The 23282-nt window shown below is 49.8% G+C and overlaps 3 protein-coding genes across 8 annotated transcripts in view; 2 read left to right on the plus strand and 1 right to left on the minus strand.

The window, feature by feature from the left end:
- Positions 1 to 9833, plus strand: part of CSNK1G1 (casein kinase 1 gamma 1) — a 165479-nt gene extending 155646 nt beyond the window's left edge. For all 4 annotated transcript variants that reach the window (XM_047074966.1, XM_047074965.1, XM_047074967.1 and 1 more), the window contains one exon: positions 3858 to 9833. In XM_047074966.1, the coding sequence (XP_046930922.1) occupies positions 3858 to 3912 (55 nt within the window). In that variant the 3' untranslated portion in view covers positions 3913 to 9833. The remainder of the gene's footprint in view (positions 1 to 3857) is intronic.
- Positions 9834 to 12607: 2774 nt separating this feature from the next.
- PPIB (peptidylprolyl isomerase B) lies at positions 12608 to 18405 on the plus strand. The gene is made up of 5 exons (XM_047074969.1): positions 12608 to 12772; positions 13525 to 13638; positions 14798 to 14891; positions 17290 to 17474; positions 18042 to 18405. Exons 1-5 carry the CDS (start codon positions 12638 to 12640, stop codon positions 18162 to 18164), a joined length of 651 nt encoding a protein of 216 aa, XP_046930925.1. The 5' UTR covers positions 12608 to 12637; the 3' UTR covers positions 18165 to 18405.
- A 267-nt stretch (positions 18406 to 18672) lies between these two features.
- On the minus strand, positions 18673 to 21883 carry SNX22 (sorting nexin 22). 3 transcript variants are annotated; one of them, XM_047074970.1, is made up of 7 exons: positions 21706 to 21883; positions 21237 to 21320; positions 20754 to 20858; positions 20141 to 20235; positions 19758 to 19826; positions 19425 to 19492; positions 18673 to 18961 (listed from the first exon to the last, which is right to left on the minus strand). In XM_047074970.1, exons 1-7 carry the CDS (start codon positions 21778 to 21780, stop codon positions 18840 to 18842), a joined length of 618 nt encoding a protein of 205 aa, XP_046930926.1. In that variant the 5' UTR covers positions 21781 to 21883; the 3' UTR covers positions 18673 to 18839. The 3 variants fall into 3 exon arrangements, with proteins under 3 accessions (XP_046930926.1, XP_046930927.1, XP_046930928.1); XM_047074971.1 differs by having other exon boundaries at positions 19758 to 19790; positions 21706 to 21879; XM_047074972.1 differs by lacking the exon at positions 21237 to 21320 and having other exon boundaries at positions 21706 to 21873.
- Positions 21884 to 23282: the final 1399 nt, after the last annotated feature.

Below are 23282 nucleotides of genomic sequence, written 5' to 3' on the forward strand. Positions count from 1 at the left end.
TCTCTAACTGGCTGCTTCGGAAAAATCTGTGACTTTTCTTTTGATTCAACTGGTTCTTCCTTCTGTAGAATGAGTCTCCAAAAGAGCTCCTTCTTGGGGGGAGAAATGGACATTTTGTTGTTGTTTTGGGGGTTTCTGTTTGTTTTTCGTTTATTGTCTTGTCTTTTCTTTTCTCTTCTTTTCTTTTCTTTGCCCTGTAAGAGTACATTTAGTGGGCCAAGGGCTGACCTGGCTAATGAGATATTGGAGCCCTTCTCTTCCACTCCTGGAAAAGGTTCCTTGAGTGGAAGGGGGAGTGCTAAAGAATCTGCGTTCAGTCAAGTACATTCTTGATACAAGAAAGAGCCCTCTCCCCAGCTTTCTTCTTAGACGTTGCCTGTGACCTTCCAGGTGCTCCTGAACTGGTTGGTCTGTTGCAGTCTGGAATTATAGTTTCCCCACAGTGTCTGCATGCATGGGGTCATATTCTATGTGGTGATAACAGCCTCCTGGACTCTGTGTTTACCTTGTTTCTATTTGTCTTCAGTGACTAGGTTGGACACCAGTTTCTGAGCCCCATTGGTCTAAGCCAAGTTGCCTATGGGGCTTCCCCAGGAATAGGGATATATGGAAGATAAGTCAGGTTTTATGGAAATAGAACTTGTAGTCTTATGGTACTGGGGAGTACCTTTGACCTATTTATCTAGCAAACATGTCTGTGTAATCTGACATTGTCATAGTCTTTTTTTCCTGTGAGATGTCACTCACATAATCCTGACTGCAAATACAGGGTCCACTGTGTGCTCCTCCAACTCTGCTTGGGACTCTAGGGGGTTCCCCAAAAGCGTAGGTTACCCAAGAGCTTAGATACCATCTAGCTTAGGTACTCCGTAAAGTTTAGGTGCTGTCTAGCTGTAGAGATAAGACCTATATACTGGAAAAGACAAGTAGGTCTCCAGGAGACTTGTTATTGTCCCTCAAGAGGTCACTATGGACAGGAATGGTCAAGAAAGACTTCATGGATACTGTGGGGCTTGAGCCAGGTATTAGAGCAAGGGAAGAATGTAAAAGTAACCAAAGAAGAGAAGCCTGGCAATGAAATAGCAAAAGGGGAGAGAGCCAGGACATAGCAAGAGAGCAGTGTGGGAACGGTAATGGCTCAGAGGTCTAGAGAAAGAGCACTTGGTGGCTTGTGGGTAGGGAGACTGGATTGATTCTGACTCCAGCATGCTAAGAATTTCTGGTCATCCAATCAAAGAATCAACTAGAAGTATATTTACGACACAAGAAAGGTTCATCACTCACCTTCCTTCTCTTTGGAGAGTTAGACATTTGTGTGGAGTTAGTAGGTGGGCTTGGTCTGGGGTCTGACCCAGCTTAATAGGTCCTATTACTGGTAGTCACCACAGAAACCAAAGAATCGAAAAGCATATTGTGGGGCCTGTTTCCTTTTGGGTAGAACTGTGAAAAGCTGCCGAAGCTTTAACTACAGTAACTAGCAAAAATTAATCCGGGGCTCTAAACCGTAGCGCACATTGCCCTCCAGTCAGGCAGATTCAGCATGATGTGCCTCAGCAGTCAGGTTATGATGTGCTTGTGAGCAGACACTAGTACTTAGGACTTGCCTCGAAGGAGGTAAAAGAGAAGTGAGTAGTGTAGTTTGAAAGGGACCAAAACAGTATTTCACACTTCTTTGTGATTGCTCTTACCTACTAAAAATACAAAATCCTCATTTTAGCATCCTCCAAAAAAAAAAAAGAATAGAAATTGACTTAAATGTTAATGATGTCTCTGAAAATCATGGTTAACAGGGAATAGGGAACTCTGGTATAATACTGGTGCTCCCATGAGTTTTAATTTGCCTTGTTTAATATTAATATCAGGACTTTCAACTTGGAAAATGTTCATTTTCTAAAGCATATATAATAGAAAAAGATCATTTTTTTTTCTTGAAATCTTCTCTGGGGAGAGGACTGTCTTAAACAATCAGGAGCATTGGTCATTTTTATTTCAAAGAATTTATTCAGTCTCCAGATTCACATGCCACTTTGTTTAGTGACTATATTCATACCCATTTAGTATTTTACAGGACTCATGGCTGGCTCAGTCAGAAGAGCATGTGGTTCTTGACCTCGGGGTCCTGAGTTCAAGCCCTATGTTGAGGGGAGAGAGTACATAAATAAACTTGAAAAAACTAGTGTTTCATAAATGTCATTGATACCTTCGGAAAGTCTTTTTTTTTTTTTTTTAATTTTTTTTAATGTTATTTATTTTTGAGAGACAGAGACAGAGTGCTAGTGGGGGAGGGGCAGAGAGAGAGGGAGACACAGAATCCGAAGCAGGCTCCAGGCTCTGAGCTGTCAGCACGGAGCCTGATGTGGGGCTCGAACTCACAGACTGTGAGATCATGACCTGAACTGAAGTCGGATGCTTAACCGACTGAGCCACCCAGGCACCCCATCTTCAGAAAGTCTTTTTAAAGACCCTCTTAAGAAGGTCCTATTTCCAAAATTTTCATGTTTGATTCATTCAGATATGGGTAAAGGCTATCATTACTTGTATAAATGTCTATTTCCACATTCTAAGAAACCTTCTCCAAATTTTTAACAACTTGTCCATTGGGTGTTGAAATACCAAGGAGCCTGGCTGAAAAAGGAGAGAATCTTAGCTAGAGTGGAGAACTTAGGAGAATGGGAAGTAAGCACCAGTTCTTTATGTTCATATGAACAGCCCTGGCATTAAACCCAGAGATTTAGGCAAGAGAACCAGACAGAGTTTTCTCCGAAAAGCTTTCCTTTCAAGGGTCCAACAAGTTTGCAGCTTGACTCCCCTCCACCATCTGGCATCTTTGACTCATCCACACCTTCTGGCCCTCACATTCTCATTTCCCATGTGTCAGCTTCCTGGAAAGGACATGTCTTATGCACCAGCTATGCCACAGCCCTCATCACCCCCTTCTGGACTTAGTCATGCCTCAGCAAGAGCTGCTTCCTATTCCAGAGACAGGAGTAAGGAGGGGATGCTTGGGCCTAGGGCTGTGCTGGAGCTGTGGCTATTGTCCAGGGGGCAACACGTGGAGGGCGGATGAAGGGAGCAGACCCCAACCTCCACCTTACACAGGGCTAGTCCTCTAACCTTGTTTGGCACGGCAGCAGCGGTCTCAGTAGCTAAGCCGAGGACCCTGCAGCCATATGCTTGCCAATGGTCAACTCCTGGGCTGTGGCGCTGGTCCCCTCTGAATGAAACGTGGGCTGTGTTGATAACAGTCAGGGGATCTAGGCTCACAGTACTTATTAAGAGTCAGGGCTCCTTCTGCTTGCTCCGGGTAGCTGGGTGGGGATGGGGGTATGGGATGGAGAGAATCCTTAATCCTTCATTGGCAGCATCATGAGATCCTGCTAAAATTGCAGTCATATTTTGTGGGGGATTCATTTGTCTCAGTTTAGCTCCATATCCACTGGCCATTGAAGCTGCATTAAATTATTGTGCCCTCTGTATCAAGGGGCAGACGATGCAGGCTAGTCTTAGGCAGCCCTGAGGAGCCCCCAGCCTTGGTTCCAGATAAAGATGAAATATCTGGATTCAATGACAAACCTTCATCCTTCCAAAAAACACCTGTTTGGACCCTGCCTAGCCTGCATCATTTTGATGATTGAGTTTGGTAGCAGATTGAAATGAAGTAGCTATTTCCTTTGGCTTTCCTGGCAGACACTGCCCACTGCTTCCAGTGTGTGCACTGTAGGTGGTGGGTGTGGGTGGCCCTGTGGGTGGGTGCCAGGGGGGAACTGCCCCCCACCCGCCGGGCAGTAAGCAGAAGCAGGCAGAAGTCTGAAGCTGTAAGCCTTCCACACTGACTTGCAATGTTCCTTGTACTCCAGGTGCTGCTGTTTCTTTAAGAGGAAAAGGAAGAAGACTGCCCAGCGCCACAAGTGACCAGTGCCTCCCAGGAGTCCTCAGGCCCTGGGGACTCTAACTCAATTGCACCCGCAGCTCCTGCCATTTTTCATTGGAAGGGACTCCTCTATGGGGGAGGGTGGAGGTCCAAACCAAAAAGAAGAAAACAGATGCCCCCAGAAGGAGCCAGTGCAGGCAGCCAGGGCCCAGTGGGTCAGTGGCCATCCCCGCCTGCCTACAGCTCTGAGCAGGTCCCAGAGCTGCGGCTCCTCCACTGCTTGCCCTCGGGGCTGCCTGGTTGACTCTCCTTCCTATTGTTTACAGTGAAGGTGTCATTCACAAAAACTCAAGGACTACTATTCTCTTCCCTCCCGTAGTTTACTCCCGGTTCTTGCCCCACCCTCAACCCTCTCCAGCATAAAAGCTAGTGAGTTAAAGGCTTTGTCTGCTGAAGGAGCTCAAGAGGCTGGGGGTGTGGTCAAGAAGGCAGGGGGAAGATGGCAGGCCTGGCAGGAGAAGAACGTTCTCCACCTACCAGGTGTGCCTGGCAGTATGGCTCCGTCCTCTGTGCCTCTGCAGCCTCCATCCCCAGCTGGCCACGGGGTGCAGGTTCTTGCCACCCTCCCTCCTGTCAAGTTACACTGTCGGACACAAGCTGTGAGAAATCTGCAGTCTACTGTCCCTGCGCGTTGGCATTCTTCGCTCTCTTGACAAGCGAGCTCTGTTCTCCAGACGGTAGTAGGACAATGCAAATTGTTCTGAGCAAAGGAAAAAACTGACTTTATTGCACTTTTAGTTTTTTTTTTTTTAAACAAAAAACATGGCAGATGCATATTGTGTCTGGTTATATTGGGAGTTTTACTTTTTTCTGTTTTGAGGGGGATGGGGCCAGCCAAGCCATTCAGAGAGAACATGGGTCCAGAGGACATTCTCAATGGAAAAAGTTGGGTCTGCAGCACCCAGAAGAGAAGAAGCCAAACTCTTGTCATTCTGAGTAAACACTCAGGTTGGCAAAGAAACATACTTGAATTTTCATTCATCTTCTCAGCTGCTGAAGAATGTCCCTACCAGAGCCTCTTGACCTCATCAGCCTACAGTTTGGACCGCCTAGCTCTCCAGCACATGGGATGAGCCAGCCAAGCCAGACTGACCAGGAGAAGGAGATGCTTGACAAAAAAATTGGAAATACCAGTTTCCTCCACTGCCAGGGACTTCCAACTAAATAGCCATGTGACTTTCTTAGTGACTTGGGGGACAAAATTAGTGATGAAATGGCCACTGCCATATTGCCACTAGTGGACAAGAAGAGGAGGACTAAGTGAACCCGCCTTCCAACTGCCAGAAGAACCTCAGGATTTGGCATCATAGGGCCAGGAAATAAAATCTTTGTGTACTGTCTGCCCCGATAGCTGAGTGATAGCATTTGGGCTGGCCTGCCGCACCAGGCACCAGGCACCTGCAGATCTCCCAGCAGGTCCACAGCAGCATGCTTAGGACTGAGCACGTGGGGCTGTATGGACAGGAAGATAAGATTGGCTGGTGCTGGAAAATTCCAAGGGAAAGGATACTGAAATGAAAGGTCTGAAATTATCTTCTCATTTGGATATAGACTCCTTCCAAATAAGATGGCCATGTACCTAGAGCGTGTTTGCCCCAGTCCACTGTCTGCCTCCCCATGTGGGTTAGCCACCTGATCTACTACCATGAAGAGTCTTGGTTCTTTGTTCACTGCTTGGAAAGTAATGTATGGAGTTAATCTTACTGTGCTCAGTTTTCATTTGAGCTCAGTGGCTTATGTAAACAGTGACCTCTTTCCAGATGTGATAGAGGAGAAAGAACCACTTACATCAGGGAACAAGGCCTTGTATCTGGGAGTAGAGAGAGCTAACTCACCAAGGAGGACAGTGGCTGGTGACTTAGTCTGGTGGTTTGGGGAACTCCGAAATCATTGCCTCTGGCTTGAGATGGAGGGCCGTGTTTTGGACCGGAGGATGTGGGGATACTTTCTGGTAGTTGGCATTTCCTGACAAGTCCCTTGATGTATCTTACATGGAGCAGAGATAGCAGCAGTGGCATGGATCAGAGTTACTGGGCTTTACCTGTTCCATTGGGCCTTGGCTAGGAAATACCATTTTACTGGCTTCAAACCTGCTCAGCTCATGTAAGGATTGTAATCTTTCATTTCTTTAAAAGAAATTTTCCTGTATACAAAAGAGAGTGGCTGGGAGACACAGTGTCACATCCCTTTTCCACAAGGATTTTGAATATTGAGGTTTGCTTCCTTGATAATACCTAGTGGTTAAGGCACCATCACAGAAATGTACAGTTTCTCAATTGGCATTTGGGCAACTCTAACTTCCTGTATAGAAACTTTAACTTCCTTTTCCCTGTGTAGAAAAAAACCTTGCCTCTCAAGGGATGGCAAGGGGAAGTAGTGACAAAGCCTCTAGCATCCTGGCACTCCACACCCCACTAAGTGCCTCCCACCTCTGCTTCCACAAAAAAGCAAAGGCATTGACCAGCTTGGCTCAGGGCAAGCCCCCCTGCAGCTGAGTTTGTGACTTTTTTTGGTCTTAAATGTTTTAAAGGCTAGCTCTTGAAGGGTTAAACCTAAGCAGTTATGGGGGGTCCTTCCTAATGCACTGTTCTCATTCTCTGCACCACCCCCTCCCCAAATCTCTTACTAGGTATCTGCTTTTTATAACAAAGGCGAAGAACCCCACGTCCCTCTGGCATGTAGGGTAATGGTGATTCTTCCAAGGCCATTAGCACTCCAAAGTGGTCCCAGGCCTCTGAGAGATTCTATTGTGATCTTCCTGAAAATTAAAAAGTAAATAAAAAGACTACCTAAGGAATAATTTGGCCATCAGTTCCATCCCCACCAGCACATCAGGGCTCCCTCTTCAACCCTGTTGCTATAGTTGCTTAGTTCTGTGCCTCAGCCGGGTCCCTGAGGTTGGGCACTCCCTCCACCCACCACCCACCACCCACCCAAATCCACTCACTATAGTTTTGGAACTTTCTCCATTTCACAGCATGGTGCCTAAGGATCTTTTTCTTTGGGATTGATGCAGTTGCTTCTGAGTTAGCAGTAAGTACTAGCAGCGTTCACTCAAAATATTCTTAATAGTATGCCATTAGGAGGACATCTCCCAAGCCCTACGGTCCTTCAGGTATTGCATCCTGAGCAGATTAAGGCACGCAGGCCAGGAATCCACCAAGGCATAAGCGGTCCTTCTCTTATGACCAGAGGATGACCTATGTCTGTGCAATCAAGCAGCTAAAGGTTGATCACTTACACACACCTTGGCATTTCCCAGTGGTCTCACTCTGGACTCTGCAAGGGTGGGCAGTGTGCCAGCAGCCAGTGTGCTTTCCTGACAGCCTTAGTGAACATTCTGCTATATTGGGTCTGTCTAGAAGTAAACAGGGTCTAAGAAGGTACAAGTCAAGTGACTAGGCTAACCTCCAGTTAAAGCTCCATTTCACTCTGGAACGCAGAGGCAACAGGGGACAGCAGAATCCTGGGCTTTTCAGTAGAAATGTTGATTTGCCTGTTTTATCTGCATGAATTCCAGGTACAAAGAAACCACCTCTGCCGTTAGCCAGAAGAGGGTCCATCACCTCTATATCCCAGCTTAGTTAGTGCACTGGAAATGGACACTGATAGTGCATATTCATTGTTGATTCTCCGTGTTAGTAACCTCCTTTAATGTCAGAAATATGCAGTGATGGTAAATGTATGTCAGATTGGTTACTAAAGATCATAGCCTTAACTTTTTTGTATGCAAAAGATAGAATTAATTGCCCCTGTCAGCAAGCATGGCTGATGTTTCTCAAAAATAAGTACTTCCATGACAGCATAGAAAGCATCTCAAAGGAACTTGATCTTTTGATGCATCTCTCCCAATTCCACACGCCTCCTGTGTGTCCCAGTCACCTCCATTTTCATACTGAAACCAGTTTTCCATTCCCAGTGAATTGCCCTGACAGTGTCGTCTCCAGCGTCAGCCACATTAGGGCTCGAATTACTCAGATTGGGAGCTTACAGCGCCATACAGCCAACATTGCCTTTGCCAGTCCACTGCCACTGTCCCCGCCATTGCCCCAATGTGGGCAGATGAATTCCAGCAACCCTTAGGGAGCCAGGATAACCAGGCACCCCATCTGGATTGGCCATATATAAGCACCAGGCACTTGTTTTGGGGGCTCTTGTTTTGGCAACTCCGGGCCTCCAGGAAAGCCCTGTCTAGAAATTGATGGCCAGTGATTCCCAGTCTTCCCTATGACGGGTTGGCAGGAATCAAAATGGGATTCCTATGGTTTTATTGTTTTGGGGGTGGGGGGAGGGAGGCAGCGGAGGGGTGGCTTTGTTTCTGAATAAAGAAGAGAGGAAACTATGGCCCTTCTGAGGGTTTGCAGAGTTTGAGCAGTGTTTTAGCCACAAATAAGAAATCTTGGAAGTCTTTGATCAATTAAGCAGTCTTAAAAACATGTTTTTCATAACTCCTTTTGCAGGTGACTGAGTGCAAAAGAATAGGTTTCTCCACTGTATTCAAAAATAGTAAGTAGGTTCCCTGGATATAGACTGTAGTAGTTGACAAATTTCCTCAAAAAGCAACCAGGAAGTCCACTCCAGTATTTGTAGATCAGCTTACAAAGGAAAAAGTGAACATGTACTCCATATATTTCTAGTTTTGTTACCAAACTTGATGTTATAAAGAAACCTCAGTTCTGTGGACAGAATTTCTTTTGTCGCTTTTCTTTTACTCCTTGCAATCTTATTTCCGGTGCCATCACCACCTTCAGAGTCTCAGAGCAGAGGGTTATCCTTGGTAATAAATGGGGGTACAGTGCAGTCATCCCAACAACACACACAGGAAAACAGCTGTTCTGACTGCCTCTTCCCTGCAAACCCCCTCTTTCAGGGCAGGTGAGACATTTTCAGTGTTCCTCTTCATGAGCTCCAGACCAAATCCCAGGCCAGCCCTTGCACTGAAAGCTTTTGTAAGAGGTTTATCAATCTGTTAGGAATGTCTCAGGAGAGATGAGCCATTTCTTTGGGGGGAAATCTATTTACAGATGGGTGTGTGGTTGCGCTTGTATGCCTGTGTGTGTGTATATGTGCGTGCATGCGCACGTGGTCTCATCTGTGCATTTCACTTCCATAAAGACTCACAGGCCAGGCTGCTGGGACTATGTGTTTAGGAATATCCTCGGAAGTAAACAAGTAACAAGTGAGCTTCTCAAACTAGTGTCACAGCAGGCTGGCTCTGGGAATGAGCCCCGTTTATCAAGCAGAAAAGTAAACAGCAGAAAAGATAGAGATGAAACCAAAAATATTATAACCCCCCCCAATGGAAAATAATGTTGATTCATCAATTCCCATTGGATATATTACATGCTCTAATTTATTATATTATTATTTTGTCTGTTTCTTTAATCTTTGCCCATTGTACTTTTAAAAAGATGTTGGGATGTTGATTGCAATTTTTTAAGACTAGATAATGTATAAATCAGCTGTGGAAATCAGTTTTAAATGCTGTGTGGATGTGTCTGATTTATTGTTAAATGCCTTTTTTTTTTTTTTAACTTTTTGTTTTATTTTAGATATGTGTTGTTGTTTCATAAACCCCGGCACTGGTCGCAAAGCTCAGCTGTGAAAATGAAATTTGTAGTATTTTTTAACATGAATGTTTATTTCAAGTGTATTTGAAATGGTTCCTCTGGGAGAGAGATTTGTACACCATTAGGAAAAACTCCTCTGCAGAGGAAGTAAGCCGCCTTTGGAGAAAACGGAAAATGGGTCTTGATGTGTTATCTCAGAGTAGCCCATTTCCTAGGGCACCATGGAAAAACACAAATGTGATCTTTAAGTATACCTCTTCCCTAATTTGGGGAGGAAAGGACTCAGTTTGCACCCTTTTTGTATGTAAAATAAAATGTCTTACCTTTCTTGACTAATTTTGTTTGGTTAGTTGGTTGGTTTGTCTGGTTTTAAATTCCCCTGGCTCGTTTGTAACTAAGAATCCAGCTAGGATTACTTTGATAGGATTCAGGGCTCTAGTGAATGAAAATAATGCTTGATACCTTGGCATTCTTGCTTCATTCCTTTGGGTTGAACATTGCTCTCTCCTGCTGGTCACTTTATTTCTGTTTATTTATTTCTAAGTTTATTTGTTGATTTGAGAACCAGAGTATGAGCAGGGGAGGGGCAAAGAAAGAGAGAATCTCAAGCAGGCTCTGCCCTGTCAGCATGGAGCCCCATGCAGGGCTCAAACCCAACAAACTTTCAAAACCCAAGAGTTGGATGCTTAACCAACTGGGCCACCCAGGTGCCCCCATTTTTTTTTTTTTTTAATTTTAGAGAGAGCATGAGCTGGGGAGAGGGGCAGATGGGGAAAGAATCTTTTTTGAATGCTTATTTTTGAGAGAGAGAATGAGCAGGGGAGGGGCAGAGAGACAGACACAGAATCTGAAACAGGCTCCAGGCTGAGCTGTCAGCACAGAGCCCAATGCCAGGCTTGAACTCACCAGCCGCAAGATCATGACCTGAGCGGAAGTCGGATGCACAACCAACTAAGCCACCCACCCAGGTGCCCTCCCCCCCCCCCCCCCCCCCCCGGAGAGAAAGAGAATCTTAGGGTCCACACTGAGTGTAGAGCCCGATGCTGGGCTTTAATCCCCTGACCCTGGGATCAGGACCTGAGCCGACTGAGTCACCCAGGCGCCCCCTGTTGGTCACTTTAAATATTCCTGGCAGAACGTGGACATTCATCTCTCACATACTGGTTCCTGTATCCCTGTGGTTCTTAGGTGGTAGAACATCAGGAAGTTAGGATGTACTCTGTGGAACAGCTTTGGAACAGCTTTATAATGCTCTACTAATGAACATCTACACAGGGGATAAAACTATGATGTGCAATTAAAATCACAAATACATATATATATATATAGCCACAAAGTAACTGTCAATCGGCATGATTGGTTCCAGCTTTTTTGTTACTACTCAATTACTACTTGATTTGTTTTTTCACTGGGTAGGCAAGTAAGCAGAAGACACTTAAGATCATCATGAGAGAAAAACTTCACACCGAGAGCATTTTATCCATCAAGCTTTTTTTTCTTTCAAAAGGGGGGGGAGGTGTGGAGGAGGCAGGTTTTATGTGTTTTAGCATTAGCTCCTCAGGTGGAGGCTACTTTGAAAAAACATAGTTTGGTAAACATTTTTTCTCAATGGCTATGGAGGGCATGAGACCAGTGAGTGGGGAAAGAGGCCTGACCAAAAAAATGGTTGGAGGATCAGAAGATCAACCTTGTCAGTGCAACAGTTTTACCTAGGAGAACCTTTACCGGATTGAGGTGTGAGGATTAGAAACAGCAAACATCACTTGTGTTTACATGAGAGAACTGTGGAAACTTTGCAGCCTGACTGCAGTGACCTCAGTGTAAGCAAGGACAAATTAATGCCAGTGGCCATGCATAACCTCAAACTTAAGTCAGCACCTCATAAAGACAACAAATTGCAGGGCTCAACTAATTGAAAGGGAGCTGTGCCTACCTAGAATTTGGGCTGTGAAGACCAAGACTTTCTATATTAAGCTTTTAAAAGTGATTTAAGGGCACTTGGGTGGCTCAATCACTGAAGTGACCAACTTCAGTTCAGGTCATGATCTGGGGGTCGGGCCTTGTGCCCTGACAGCGAGCAGCCTGCTCAGGATCTTCTGCCTCCTTCTCTCTGCCCCTCCCCGCCACACGCACGCATGTTCTATCAAAAATAAACATTAAAAAACAAAAACAAAAAAACGGCATTGAGTGGGGCGCCTGAACCCAGGCCGTTTCACAGGTATTATTTCCCACCTCAGTACTAAGTATGACGTTACTGCAACCAAAATTTGTTGAACACTTAGCCCTGCAGCAGTGTTGGCGGAGTTATATACAAAATCAGTGCAACACAATCCGTTGCTCACGCGCACACAAAACGGTTACTTGGAAAAATAGGCAAAGAAAGGAAGTTAAGAACCAGAGTATACAATATTAAAGCGTGCACTGACTCATACATACAGCAGTAAGCCCGGTAAAAACCAGAGAACAGGAAGTATAGTGACATGGACTAAATCAAAAAGGGGTTCGAAGCAAGTTTTACAAGACAAGTAGAAGGAGCAGTACAAGGTCATGTTCTGGGTAAGCACAAACATGCCCCGAGTTTGGGGAAGCTACCATATTTAAACCCAAACTGATGGTGGCTAATGCTTAACTGACCCAATTCGGAAAATAACAAGTGCCTTCTCTCCCGCTATCCACCGACTTCCTAACATAAACTGACCCTCCAAAAGACTTCCACTCCCACAAAGGCAGAGCCGGCCAAGGGACCCATCGCTCCACATACTGGGGCTTGTAGTCTCCTCGGAGACCCAATCCGCGCGCTCTTCAGGGCCGGGCGGTGCCGCCTTCAGGGATCCTCTCCCCGTGGGTGGGCGTTGGCTTGCGGGGGAGCCAATGAGGCCACAGTAACGTGGCAGCCACCCACGAGCCCGCGTCTCAGCCGGCAGGGTCCGCGAGGCGGGCTCCGCCCCCCACGGGGACCTACTACACGGCGCTGATCTAGAGGGGGGAAACAGGCCTCGCCTCCTGCCAGGAGGCCTGTAGGAGCCCCGGTTCCCCCCCGCGGCCGCGCTCGGTGGAGGCGCCGGTGCCCACGTTGACGCGTCCCCACCCTCTTCCGGCCCTCGGCTGCCCGGGCCGCGCTCGCTTCGCCCGGTGGATGCTGCGCCTCTCCGAGCGGAACATGAAGTTGCTCTTCGCCGCCGCCCTCATCGTGGGCTCCGTCTTCTTCCTGCTGTTGCCAGGTCCTTCCACGGCCGACGAGAAGAAGAAGGGGCCCAAAGTCACCGTCAAGGTCCGTCTTCCCCTATCCCAACCTTCCTAGCAAGGCCCACCCTCCGTCCCCCGGGTTCCGGCTTCGGCGCCGCTAGTTAGCGGTGTCCGAGGCATTTAGGCTCCCGGAGCTCAGGCCCAGGCGTCCTCAACTTTGGCTCAGCCTCTCCCTAGGTTCTCGGCTGTGGCCTCGTGGCGTCCGTGCAGTCCTGCTCGTTGAGACCGGAGAATGCTCGGCTCCTCCCCAACACCCCAGCCCTTGCCGTGATTCAGGAGCCGACGCCGGGCATGTCCAGCTGGGGCTGCCACTGTCAGCCTCAGAGCAGTCTTTTTGCAAATACTGTCCAGCGCTGGGGAAATGGTGAAAGATCACGTCTGCCAAACAGAATCCTTTCTTTACTTGGGCCAGATTTTACCCACTTCCAATTACAAAACACAACAATCTAGTTTAAACGTGCGTGGCAAGCTTAGGCTCGCCTCTTTATGGTTTTTTGATGTTCATTTCTAGAATCTGTGCTCATTATTTATTTAGACTAAAGGTGGTTTGGCACGCTATAATCTTAAGGAGAGCGCAAACATTTTCTAGGAGAAGGGTCTGGAGTCTTCATTAGATTCTCATGGTAGAGTTTTCGTCACTACCAAAATCAGGTTCGGAATCACTGTTTTCAAAATACCGTTCTGTTCTCTCCTACCTTCATGGTAGCTTCTCGGCCCCTCCCTTCCCTAACAAGGCCCCTTTAAAAAGGCTGACTTTGAAATGGTGTTCTTCCTCAGGTGTATTTCGACCTGCGAATTGGAGATGAAGATATAGGCCGGGTGGTCATCGGTCTCTTTGGAAAGACTGTTCCAAAAACAGTGGACAATTTTGTGGCCTTAGCCACGGGAGAGGTAAGTGACCAGAGCAGAGGTAGTCAAACTCAAATGAAGTGAAATTGGCAAGTAGGGCTGGCAGGAAACTGAAGTGCAGAGCGTGGCCCAACTATACCAGGAGTACTGCTCCTGTGAGTACCCTCACAGAGTACTGCCGACCCATAGTACTGGGAACCACTATTATCACATCTTGCGGGTTTTATAAACTGAATTCAGAAATAGATTTTTTTTTTGAGAAAATTGTTTATTATTTTTGTTTATAAATTTTTTTTAACGTTTATTTATTTTTGGGACGGAGAGAGACAGAGTATGAACGGGGGAGGGGCAGAGAGAGAGGGAGACACAGAATCGGAAGCAGGCTCCAGGCTCTGAGCCATCAGCCCAGAGCCGGATGCGGGGCTCAAACTCACGGACCGCGAGATCGTGACCTGAGCTGAAGTCGGACACCTAACCGACTGAGCCACCCAGGCGCCCAAGAAAATTGTTTATTTTTAAGACATTTCAGTAGTCAAGGAAAAGCAACCAGAACTTTCTTTTAAGGGTGAAGGGCCCAGAGCTTCCCAGGTTTTAAAGAAGCAGTAGTGCCCCATTTAAGAAAGTTTGTATTCCTCTTAACTCTAGAGAACAAACTGGTGGTTACCAGAGGGGCTGGGGTTGGGGGACGGGTGAAATAGGCAAAGGGGATTAAGAGTACACTTAACCATAATGGGTGCTGAATACTGTATAGAATTGTTGAATCACTATATTGTATACCTGAAACTAATATAACATTGTATTTTTTATACTGGAATTAAAAAATTATCAAGGAAAAAAGTTCCTATTATAACTTTCCATTGAATTAGGTAACTTTTTGATGTGATTTGATCAGTTTTCATGCATCTGTTTCTATGATTAGAAAAAAAAAGAGGGGAAAGGTGGAAACATTATGTGAAGTAGAATTGTGTAAAGTGTGGGAATTATATAAAGGCAGAGGAATGTGCAGTCTTAGCCCCTCTCCTGGATCCGTGTGTTCCATGCCTCGCCTGTGGGAACTGTTCACTCAGTGGCACATGGAATGATGAATCTGGTCAGCAGTGGTATCTCTTCCATGATGAGTTGTGGGCTAGGCTCTTGCAGGGCCTACTTAATATCTGCCTGTGCCTCATGCCACCTCTCACCTTTTCATTCCCTTTTCTAGAAAGGATTTGGCTACAAAGACAGCAAATTCCATCGTGTGATCAAGGACTTCATGATCCAGGGTGGAGACTTTACCCGAGGAGATGGCACTGGAGGTAACCTCAGGTCTTCTGGGCTATAGGATCTGTTAATGCAACTTCCCACAGGGGAGAGCTGGGCTGTGTTGGGTAGACAAGGCCTCATTTTCGCCCAGGTCCAGAGACAGGACTGGCACCTGCATTGAGACCAGCTGCAGCCTTCTTTGTACAGGGAACCCAGTACGAGAGGAGAAATGAGGGGTCATGTGGATCTTACCCCGCTGACAGACCTGGCAATCAAGGCCTGCAGCGTTGATGACTTTTCTCTAAATACCCCTTGGGGGGAAGGGAAGCAAAGTGTACCATGTGGGTGATTCTGGGTCATGCATGCAAAGCCTGAGTGGGCAACTTTGGAAGCCCCAGCGGGGGTGGGAGCAGCTGCTCCCCTTGGCAGTCTCGCACCAGAGACCACTTGGCAAGAGCCAACTGAATCTCCCCTTTGCATTACTTGTACACATAGGACAGAGAGACAAATAGCCTGGACTTACCTAACCCATGCGAGGGCTCACCGTACTTGGGTGCCCAGCATACTCTTCCCTCAAGACTAAGGCTGCCCCTCACCCCATCAACAGATATCTGTCGGGACAGGCTTTATGGTAGGTGCTGGGTGCAAAAATCAGGGGGACAGCAACTTGCTTTCACTGCTAAAGAATGGGATGAGTTGGGGGTTCTGTGTAGTAGGTGCCCGGCCTATGGTAAATCAATCCGGCCATTTTCAAAGTGCCAACAAGCAGAGGAATCACTTCCTGGCCAAGCTGATCAGGAAGTGGCCTTGTGAATATGAGGGAAGATTTGAACTGGGGTCCTGGCTGGGGAGAATTTGGACAAAGAGGCAGGGCTAAGGTGAACCCAGCTATGTTATGCCACAGGAGCTTGGCTGAATAATGGGGTCGGGGGATGGAAGTAGAGCACATGCCACACTGGGGTCCCAGAGTGGTGGGCCAGGGCAGACCTGGCAACCTGGGCTTTGTCCTGCATGAAGTTCCACAGAGGACTTGAATGGAAGACCCAGTCGCAGAGGAGTTTTAGGGAGGGTGATGTGGCAGTTTATACACTTAAGATGCTCACAAGGGTTCTCCAGCATACTCCGTTACCGCTCTGAGCATTAGCTGTACCTGCAGTGGGGGTAGCAGGAGTGCAGAGGAAGAATGCACAGCTAACGGGGTGAGAACCATATGGACAATGTGCAAAGGAAAAGGTGTCAAAAGAGTAACTGAAGTCTGGAGGGGAAGACAGTATGTTGAACTTTAATTCGAGCTATTCATCTGAGTTTGGGAGTCCATGTGTGTTGGGAAAGTGATTGAAGTACAGATGCGGGGAAATCCTGCAGTTGATCGAGATTTACAAAGAGGACTCTGATCTTAGCCAGCACTCAAGCCAGGAGTCACTGCAGAGGGCAGGGTTCCTCCCTAGCCTGGGTGTGAGATGTCCCTGTCAGCATCTAGTGACTCTCAGGTTCAGACTTCCCCACCTACTACAGTCAGAAATACCTCCTGAAGAGCAGCTGTCCAGAACCACTTCCCAAGTGGGGTCCATCCTCTGGAACCACAGGGTGAAAATAAGGTGTACTGAGGAAGGAAAAGGAGTTTTGTAGGCGAGTCTGAAAGGTGTTAGGTAGGGGCGCCTGGGTGGCTCAGTTAAGCCTTTGACTCTTGATTTCGGTTCAGGTCATGATCTCATGGTTTGTGAGATGCATGCTAACAGCATGGAGCCTGCTTGGGATTCTCTTTCCCTCTCAAAAATAAACATTAAAAAAAAAGGTGTTGGGTAAAACAAGACAGGATTTCTCCTGGAAGCATCTCTGAGAACTTGAGGGAGGATCTCTGAAATGGTGTAGGGGTCTGCCCAGCTCCCTTTGTCATTTACCCTCTGGCCTCGACCCCTCGTGGAAAGACACACCACACACATCAACAGGCAGCTTTTATTTTGTGTTCATTAATAAGAGGTTCTTGATTTTCCAGAACCCAAATGGCAGCCCCTCCCGCCTCCTCTCAGTATCTTTTGTGCCATTAGGGACAAAAGCTGTCCTCTTCTTCTGGAGCGCTCTTACCCTCCCATGTCCCCTGCACAGCACCTCTCTCCACCAAAGTCCCTCAAAGTTCCTATGGCAGACCTCTCAGGCCATAGCTAAGGGTAGCTGTTCATCTGTGCCTTATTTAAAAGCCACTAAAGTCTATTCTCAAAGTAATCGATCAGGTGAGCTGTTCACTAAATCAGCCTGGCATCGTGCCCCACTTGGTCTGTCAGCATGATTTGGCTCCAAGACCAGAGGGTGGGAAGAGCACAGCTTTTATGTCCTTATAATCCATTTGAGCCTGGCCTGGCACAGAGGTCAGGTTGAGTCCCTGGAATCCTTACCCCAAAGATCTGCTTGGTTTGGGCCTACCCAGCTCCCTGACCTACTCTTTCTTCCCAGGTAAAAGCATCTATGGTGAACGCTTCCCTGATGAGAACTTCAAGCTAAAACACTACGGGCCTGGCTGGGTGAGCATGGCCAATGCAGGCAAAGATACCAACGGCTCCCAGTTCTTCATCACTACGGTTAAGACAGCCTGGCTAGATGGGAAGCACGTAGTGTTTGGCAAAGTTCTGGAAGGCATGGTGAGTTTCAGGGGCTAAACTTGGGCAGCTCTCATCAGGAAAGCACCGTATATTTTATCGTTTTCCCAAAAGGGGACCCAGATTCACACCAGTGTTCATGTTTACAAACTTGGGGGGAATTAAGAACTACCCTACTACTCTATGCCCCCAAGTTCTCAATTCTTCCAGCTCCAGGCACAGGCTCGGGAGGAGGCCTGTTGAGGCTGTACAGGTGCAGGTGCCTCCATTTCACCTAGTGATGTGCAGGCACCACCCTGACTTGTACAGGACATGGCTTAACATGATGTCCCTGAGAAGCCACTTGGTGCCCACTCCCCAGCCACCTTTTTCTTCCTCCTTGCCCTTAGCTCAGCCTGGCTCATACTTCAGGGATCAAAACTATTGCATTTTCTGGGTTTTCCCTGCCCTGTCACCTGGCTATGCTTCTATTAGGATTTTGGTGCCTGGAGCTTGGCATGCTATTCATGTGGGCATCTCATCCCTCCCTGGCCATATTGTGAGGCCTGTCTCCCTTGAGAGGTGGACCTCCTGACCTCTCTGCTTTACTGCTTCTGCCTTCCTTTCTAGGAGGTAGTGCGGAAGGTGGAGAGCACCAAGACAGACAGTCGGGACAAGCCCCTGAAGGATGTGACAATCGCAGACTGTGGCAAGATCGAGGTGGAGAAGCCCTTTGCCATCGCCAAGGAGTAGGCCCCCAGGGACTTCTTCCCTTTGAGCCACCATCTGTGCGGCCCTGTTGCCCTCCAGGGAGGGGGTGGGGTGGGTGGGTAAAGATGGCCCGCCACACGGCTCCATGCTGCACTGGCCCTAGTGCTGGCATCTGACGGAGTGGACTCCTCACCTCACATTCCATAGGCCTCCAGGCCCGGTTTTGTAACAAACTCCTATCCATGCTGACCAATAAAAAAAAAGGTGGTTTGTTTTTTTTAAACCAGTGTGGGCTGAGTTCTTGGGCCTCCAACACCTGCTCAAGTCTCTGTCCCAGCATGTCTGGGACTCTTGGGGCAGGGGGTGCCTGTCCCCATCTGAGGCTCTGCTCTGACCCCTTTCTCTAGACACTGCCTACAAAATTTCAAGCAGGAGCTTTTACTCCTCGTTTCTAACCTTTGCCACTACTGTGCCTCAACCTTTGCTTGTCTCCTGCCCCTTTCTGGGGTAGGTGAAGAAATAACACCAGTCTCTTTTCAAAGCCTACCTCTAAATTGGACTTCTCCCTTTATTCCTTATCCCCTGTTATCCCTGCCCTGGCATCTGGGGTGGTTAAATCCTGGGTCCGGGCCAAGGGGGACCCAGCCTTTGAGAAGGGGGCTCATACACTGAAGCACATGCCTGTCCTGGCAGGTGGCCCACAGACCTGTGGGCTGGTCAGGGCATCGGTGGCAAAGGAGCAGGGTGACAGGGAGCCTCGGACTGGGCTTTAGCTGAGCTGGTGCTGAAGCCATAGAGGCCCTGGAGCACGCCATTCACCACCATGTTGGACAGAGGCTCTGTGGGACAGAATGAAAAAGGGAGGAAGGGGTAGGAGACCACAGAGAAATTGATGTAGAAGCCTGCAGCTCCTAGAACACCTGCGCCCATAGGCTCAGCCCCCTCCTCAGGAGCAGGAGTCCCCACCAAGGCCAGAGGTAACAACAGTTAGTTGGCCACCCCAAATGGGGCCTTGGCTTTCCTGGCTCACATCCTGTTCATAAGAGCTTGGTAAAGCCAAGCAGGTGAAGAATGGAGACCAGGAGAGCGAAGTTTATTTCACCATGTCTGCCTCCTGAAGGAGAATAGAAAGCAGGCTATAGGAGCAGCAGGATAGGTGTCGCCCCAAAGGAGGGCATTAGGAGGGAGATATTGCCTGGGGGTCCTGAGCTGAAAAATGGCAAGTTCGCCCCTGACTCCCACCCTGCTACCTAGGCCCTAAATAGAGATTATAGGTCAGAGCCCATCCCCCCCACCCCTCACCTGGGGATGGAATGCAAACGTAGGGATCCATGCAGAAGCTGATGACAGGCCGGTGGTGGAGCTGGGAGCTGGGGGGGGGGGGTAGGGGAGGAGAGTCATAACAGTGGAAGGAGAGGCGAGGCAGGGGTAGGGTCTCCTATCAGGTGGAGACTAGGGATGAAGATCACCAAGCACCCAAAAAGAGAAGGTGAGTGAGAAGTGGTCTCAGGAGGCACCAACAGAGATACCTGGACTGCTGGGAGAGGCCAGACACCAGCAGGCACAAGGCCACTAGGGGGCAGCCTGAGTCGGGCGGGGAATTGGGGGCGGGGGGGGGGTGGGGCTTCCACTTGCCTGCTGTTCTTGGGCAGGAACTCCCCCAAGGCGCTGAAAAGAGGAGACCCGCTGTGAGCGGCTGTCGGGCTAGGAGTTGGGGGGAGGCACGCGCGCGTGAGGAAGGGGTGGAGACACGCAAGCCCAGCACCACACCTCCCAGGGGACCACTACTTCTATTTGTAACAAGCTCAGTTCCGGAGGTAGCTGGGGTAAACCAAGACGGTCCAGAAAACAGTCCCTCTGCCCAGAGCAAGAAAGCTAATGAGGGAGGCCATATCTCAAGGAAGAATCAGGCCTTTGCCTCCAAAACCTTGCCTCACCTGCTTACTTCAGGGAGCCCCTGTCCCCTCCACACTAGGGCCCCTCTCTCTTGCCTGGCCATGGCCCCTAGAGGTGCTCACCCCCAGTTGCTGGCCTTAGGGTCTGTGGAGAAGTGCCGCAGGCTCAGGAATTCCAGTAATTCCTTGGGCACATCCTGGTTCAGGTACAGGACACCCTGGGGAGGAGAACAGAGGAAACCTATAATCAGACCCAGCTATTTAACATAGAGCCCAGTGAAAAATGGAAACGATGGGGGCCTTCCCAAATGACTAAGCCAGAGCAGAGCATTAAACCAAGTTTGGGCCGTTCTGAGCCCTGGGCCCTGAGTAACTACATGGGTCGTATGCCCAGCAAGCCAACCTGGCCTATAATCTGGCATCACTGTGTGGGGAAGAGGGGGGGTCTCCACCCAAATCCTCATCACTGAGGGTAGCACACGCTCTCACCCTGGAGGGAAGAGAGCTAGCTTTCAGTGAACTGAAACCACCTGCCTCCGTGTTACCTCATTCCCTTCTATCAGTACTGAAAGGGCTGTTTGGACCCATTACTGTTCAGAAAATTGAGGCTTGGGGTAGTAAATAACATGCTTAAGATGTGGGTCTCCTTCATTCCATGCCCCCGCACCTCTCCCTCTGGGTCGCACCTCTGCTCCAGCAGGCTGGGGGGCAGCAGCAGAGTGAACCCCATGCACACCTGGATATAGGCCTCCAAGCCCTGCCGCCGCTGCTCCAGTCCTCTGGTCCTCCAGTTGGGCAGGCGTTTTGAGGGGAAGTCGGGCACTTTGTACAGTTTCTTGATCTGCCAGGAGGTTACCGCGGTGCCATCAAAGCATCCTGAATGAGCCCTCAAGCTCACTTCGGCCTAGCCAAGAGTCTCTCCCCAGGCCTCCCCGCCCCCACCTCCAAGACCCTAATGAGTGATGGTTGGGACAGGGTGGAGAGAGGCCCCAGCACCCTCCTCCCCCAAACGCCCGAGGTCTGGCCGGCCACACATTGGCACCCATAGTACAGGCTGCACCCTGCCCCTTTGCACCCACCCCGCAGCCCGCAGGGAGGTCTGTGCCCAGGACAGGAACTGGGGCGGTAACGGGGGTGGCAGAGACTGGGGCCGCAGTTCGTCTCCCAGGAGGTGGGCAGGAACCAGGCCGAGGTCGGTGAGTCGGCGGCTGAGCCTCACCCTCTTGTGCAGCGCGTGGAACTCGCTGTAGCGCCTCTGCACGATGTGCCTGCGCCCGCGGCACAATACTTCCACTCGGAACACCTGGCGGGCGCGGGCGAGCGGCCAGGTGCGCGTGAGGCCCCGCAGGAGGGCTCAGCAGGACCCGCGCCCGCAACACGCCCACCCTCCCGCACGAAGCGGCCTAGGAACCCCGCCACTCTCCGGAGACCCTCCCACGCTCCTCACACGTTTAGGAGAGGGGGAGGACAGAGCCTCCCCTCAGTTCCCTGCAGTCCCTTGTGAACCTGGACCGCCGTCCACGGAGCTGGCACATCCCAGCGGCCCGAGACCCTCGGCAGGCCGTCTCCTGACAGCCTGACCTGCCGCGCTCAGACGCCCCAGCCCAGGCGCGGGGTCCCCACTACATTCGGCGCGGGGGAGTCCGGCGGGTCCCCGCGTACCTTCCCATCCACTGCCCCCCGCTCACCATGTGGCCTTTCTCTGGGCTTTGCCTGGGATCCTCGGCCTCAGGTCCCACAGACGGGATGTGAACTTCCAGCATCCGCGCCACGACTCGAGCCCCTCCGAGCGCAACGCTCGGAGCGCGAACTCTCCGGGTGTAGATCACCGACCCCGGCGGGCCCGGCCCCTCCTCCTCGGGCTCGCAGGCCCCGCCCCAAGCTGGCCCCGCCCCGGGCGTTCCCTCGCGCCGCCGAGTCCTGCGAGGGGCTGATTAGGCAGCGCGGGGGGAGGTGGGACAGGATACCGCCCCTCGAGTCTAGTGGGCCGCAGGTGGGGACCCTTCAGTGGCGGAGAGCCAGCCGTTTGTCAACATTTTCTGAGTGCCCGCTAACAGCCGTAGACGAGCCAAAATTTCACCTACTTTTTATTGAGCGCCTAGTAAGGACTAGAGCCTGTGGGAGCTCGGCAGGAAGGGACGCGGGGCCCAGGCCTAGGCGCCGACTTTGGGGGCCAATCAAGGATGTTCTTTGAGATCCTCACACCCTTCCCCTAGACCAGGCTGCCCCCCATCTCCTTTCCTCCACCTTTCACCTGGACCCTGGGAGCGCGGCCACGCCTGGGGAGGGCTTGGGCCAATTTCTCTTTGATGTCCACCTCTCCCACCATCCACAAGCCCCTTCATTTCATTCATTCATTCATGCATGCATGCATTCATTCATTCATTCATTCATCTTTCAGCCCCAACCTTCTTCAGATCCAGTTTGCCTGGATGAAGCAGTTTAGGGACCTGAGCTCTGCTTTGAGGGTCAGATAGCTTGGATTTCCTGAACTGTGTAGACCTGTTCTCATCTGCAAAATTGAATACTATGCCTAAGGAGGGTGTATGGAAATGGAGATGATCCCTGTTAAGCCCTCAGCATAGCAGGTGCTGAGAAACTGGCAGCTTGAGGGCTTGTCCTGGAGGCAGATGTGGGTGGTGTGTTGCAGGGCAATAAACGGGGAAGAGGGACTGTGGGAGATGGCACTAGGCTGCTACTGCCCACCCCTCTGGGCAGGGCCTTCCTGGGTATGTGGCAGGATCTAATCCAGAACTCTCTGACCCCTTGGGCTAGAAAAGGCCTCTGCTCCCCTACTAAGCCCCCCTACACTTCAGCCATAAGAGATCTGTCCCATTCAACAGAGTCCTCAACTCCCCTGACTTCCCCAACAAAGGCCAGAGCAGACAGTGGAGGGAGGGAGGGCTGGAGGCCTCAAGGTGGGAAGGAGGAAACAGAGCACCTGTCTTAGGGGTAGAGGCTGGCAGTTGGGGGATCACTGACTCCCTCCCTCCCCTGCTAGTGCAGAGGTGCTTCGGAGCTGGAGCAGAATCTCTCCCCACCCCCCCACCCAGTTCTGCCCCTAGAGAGAAGCTGAGAGGGTGACCCCAAAGAGGGCAAGCAGGTCTCACCAATATTATGCCCTACGCTTTCTTCCCCCAAGTTCCATCTCACAAAAGCCCCAGAATCAGGAAGGTGAAACTTCCCGTAAGGGAAACCACCCACTGTGAACAGAAGTGCTGAGATTTCATTTCCTTGTACTTTGGAGCCCCCACACTCAAAGACC

This window comes from Lynx rufus, unplaced genomic scaffold (assembly GCF_022079265.1).
Source record: "Lynx rufus isolate CCGP_SWC_20201006 ecotype Redwood Valley unplaced genomic scaffold, mLynRuf1.p SCAF_13, whole genome shotgun sequence".
NCBI lineage: Eukaryota > Metazoa > Chordata > Mammalia > Carnivora > Felidae > Lynx > Lynx rufus.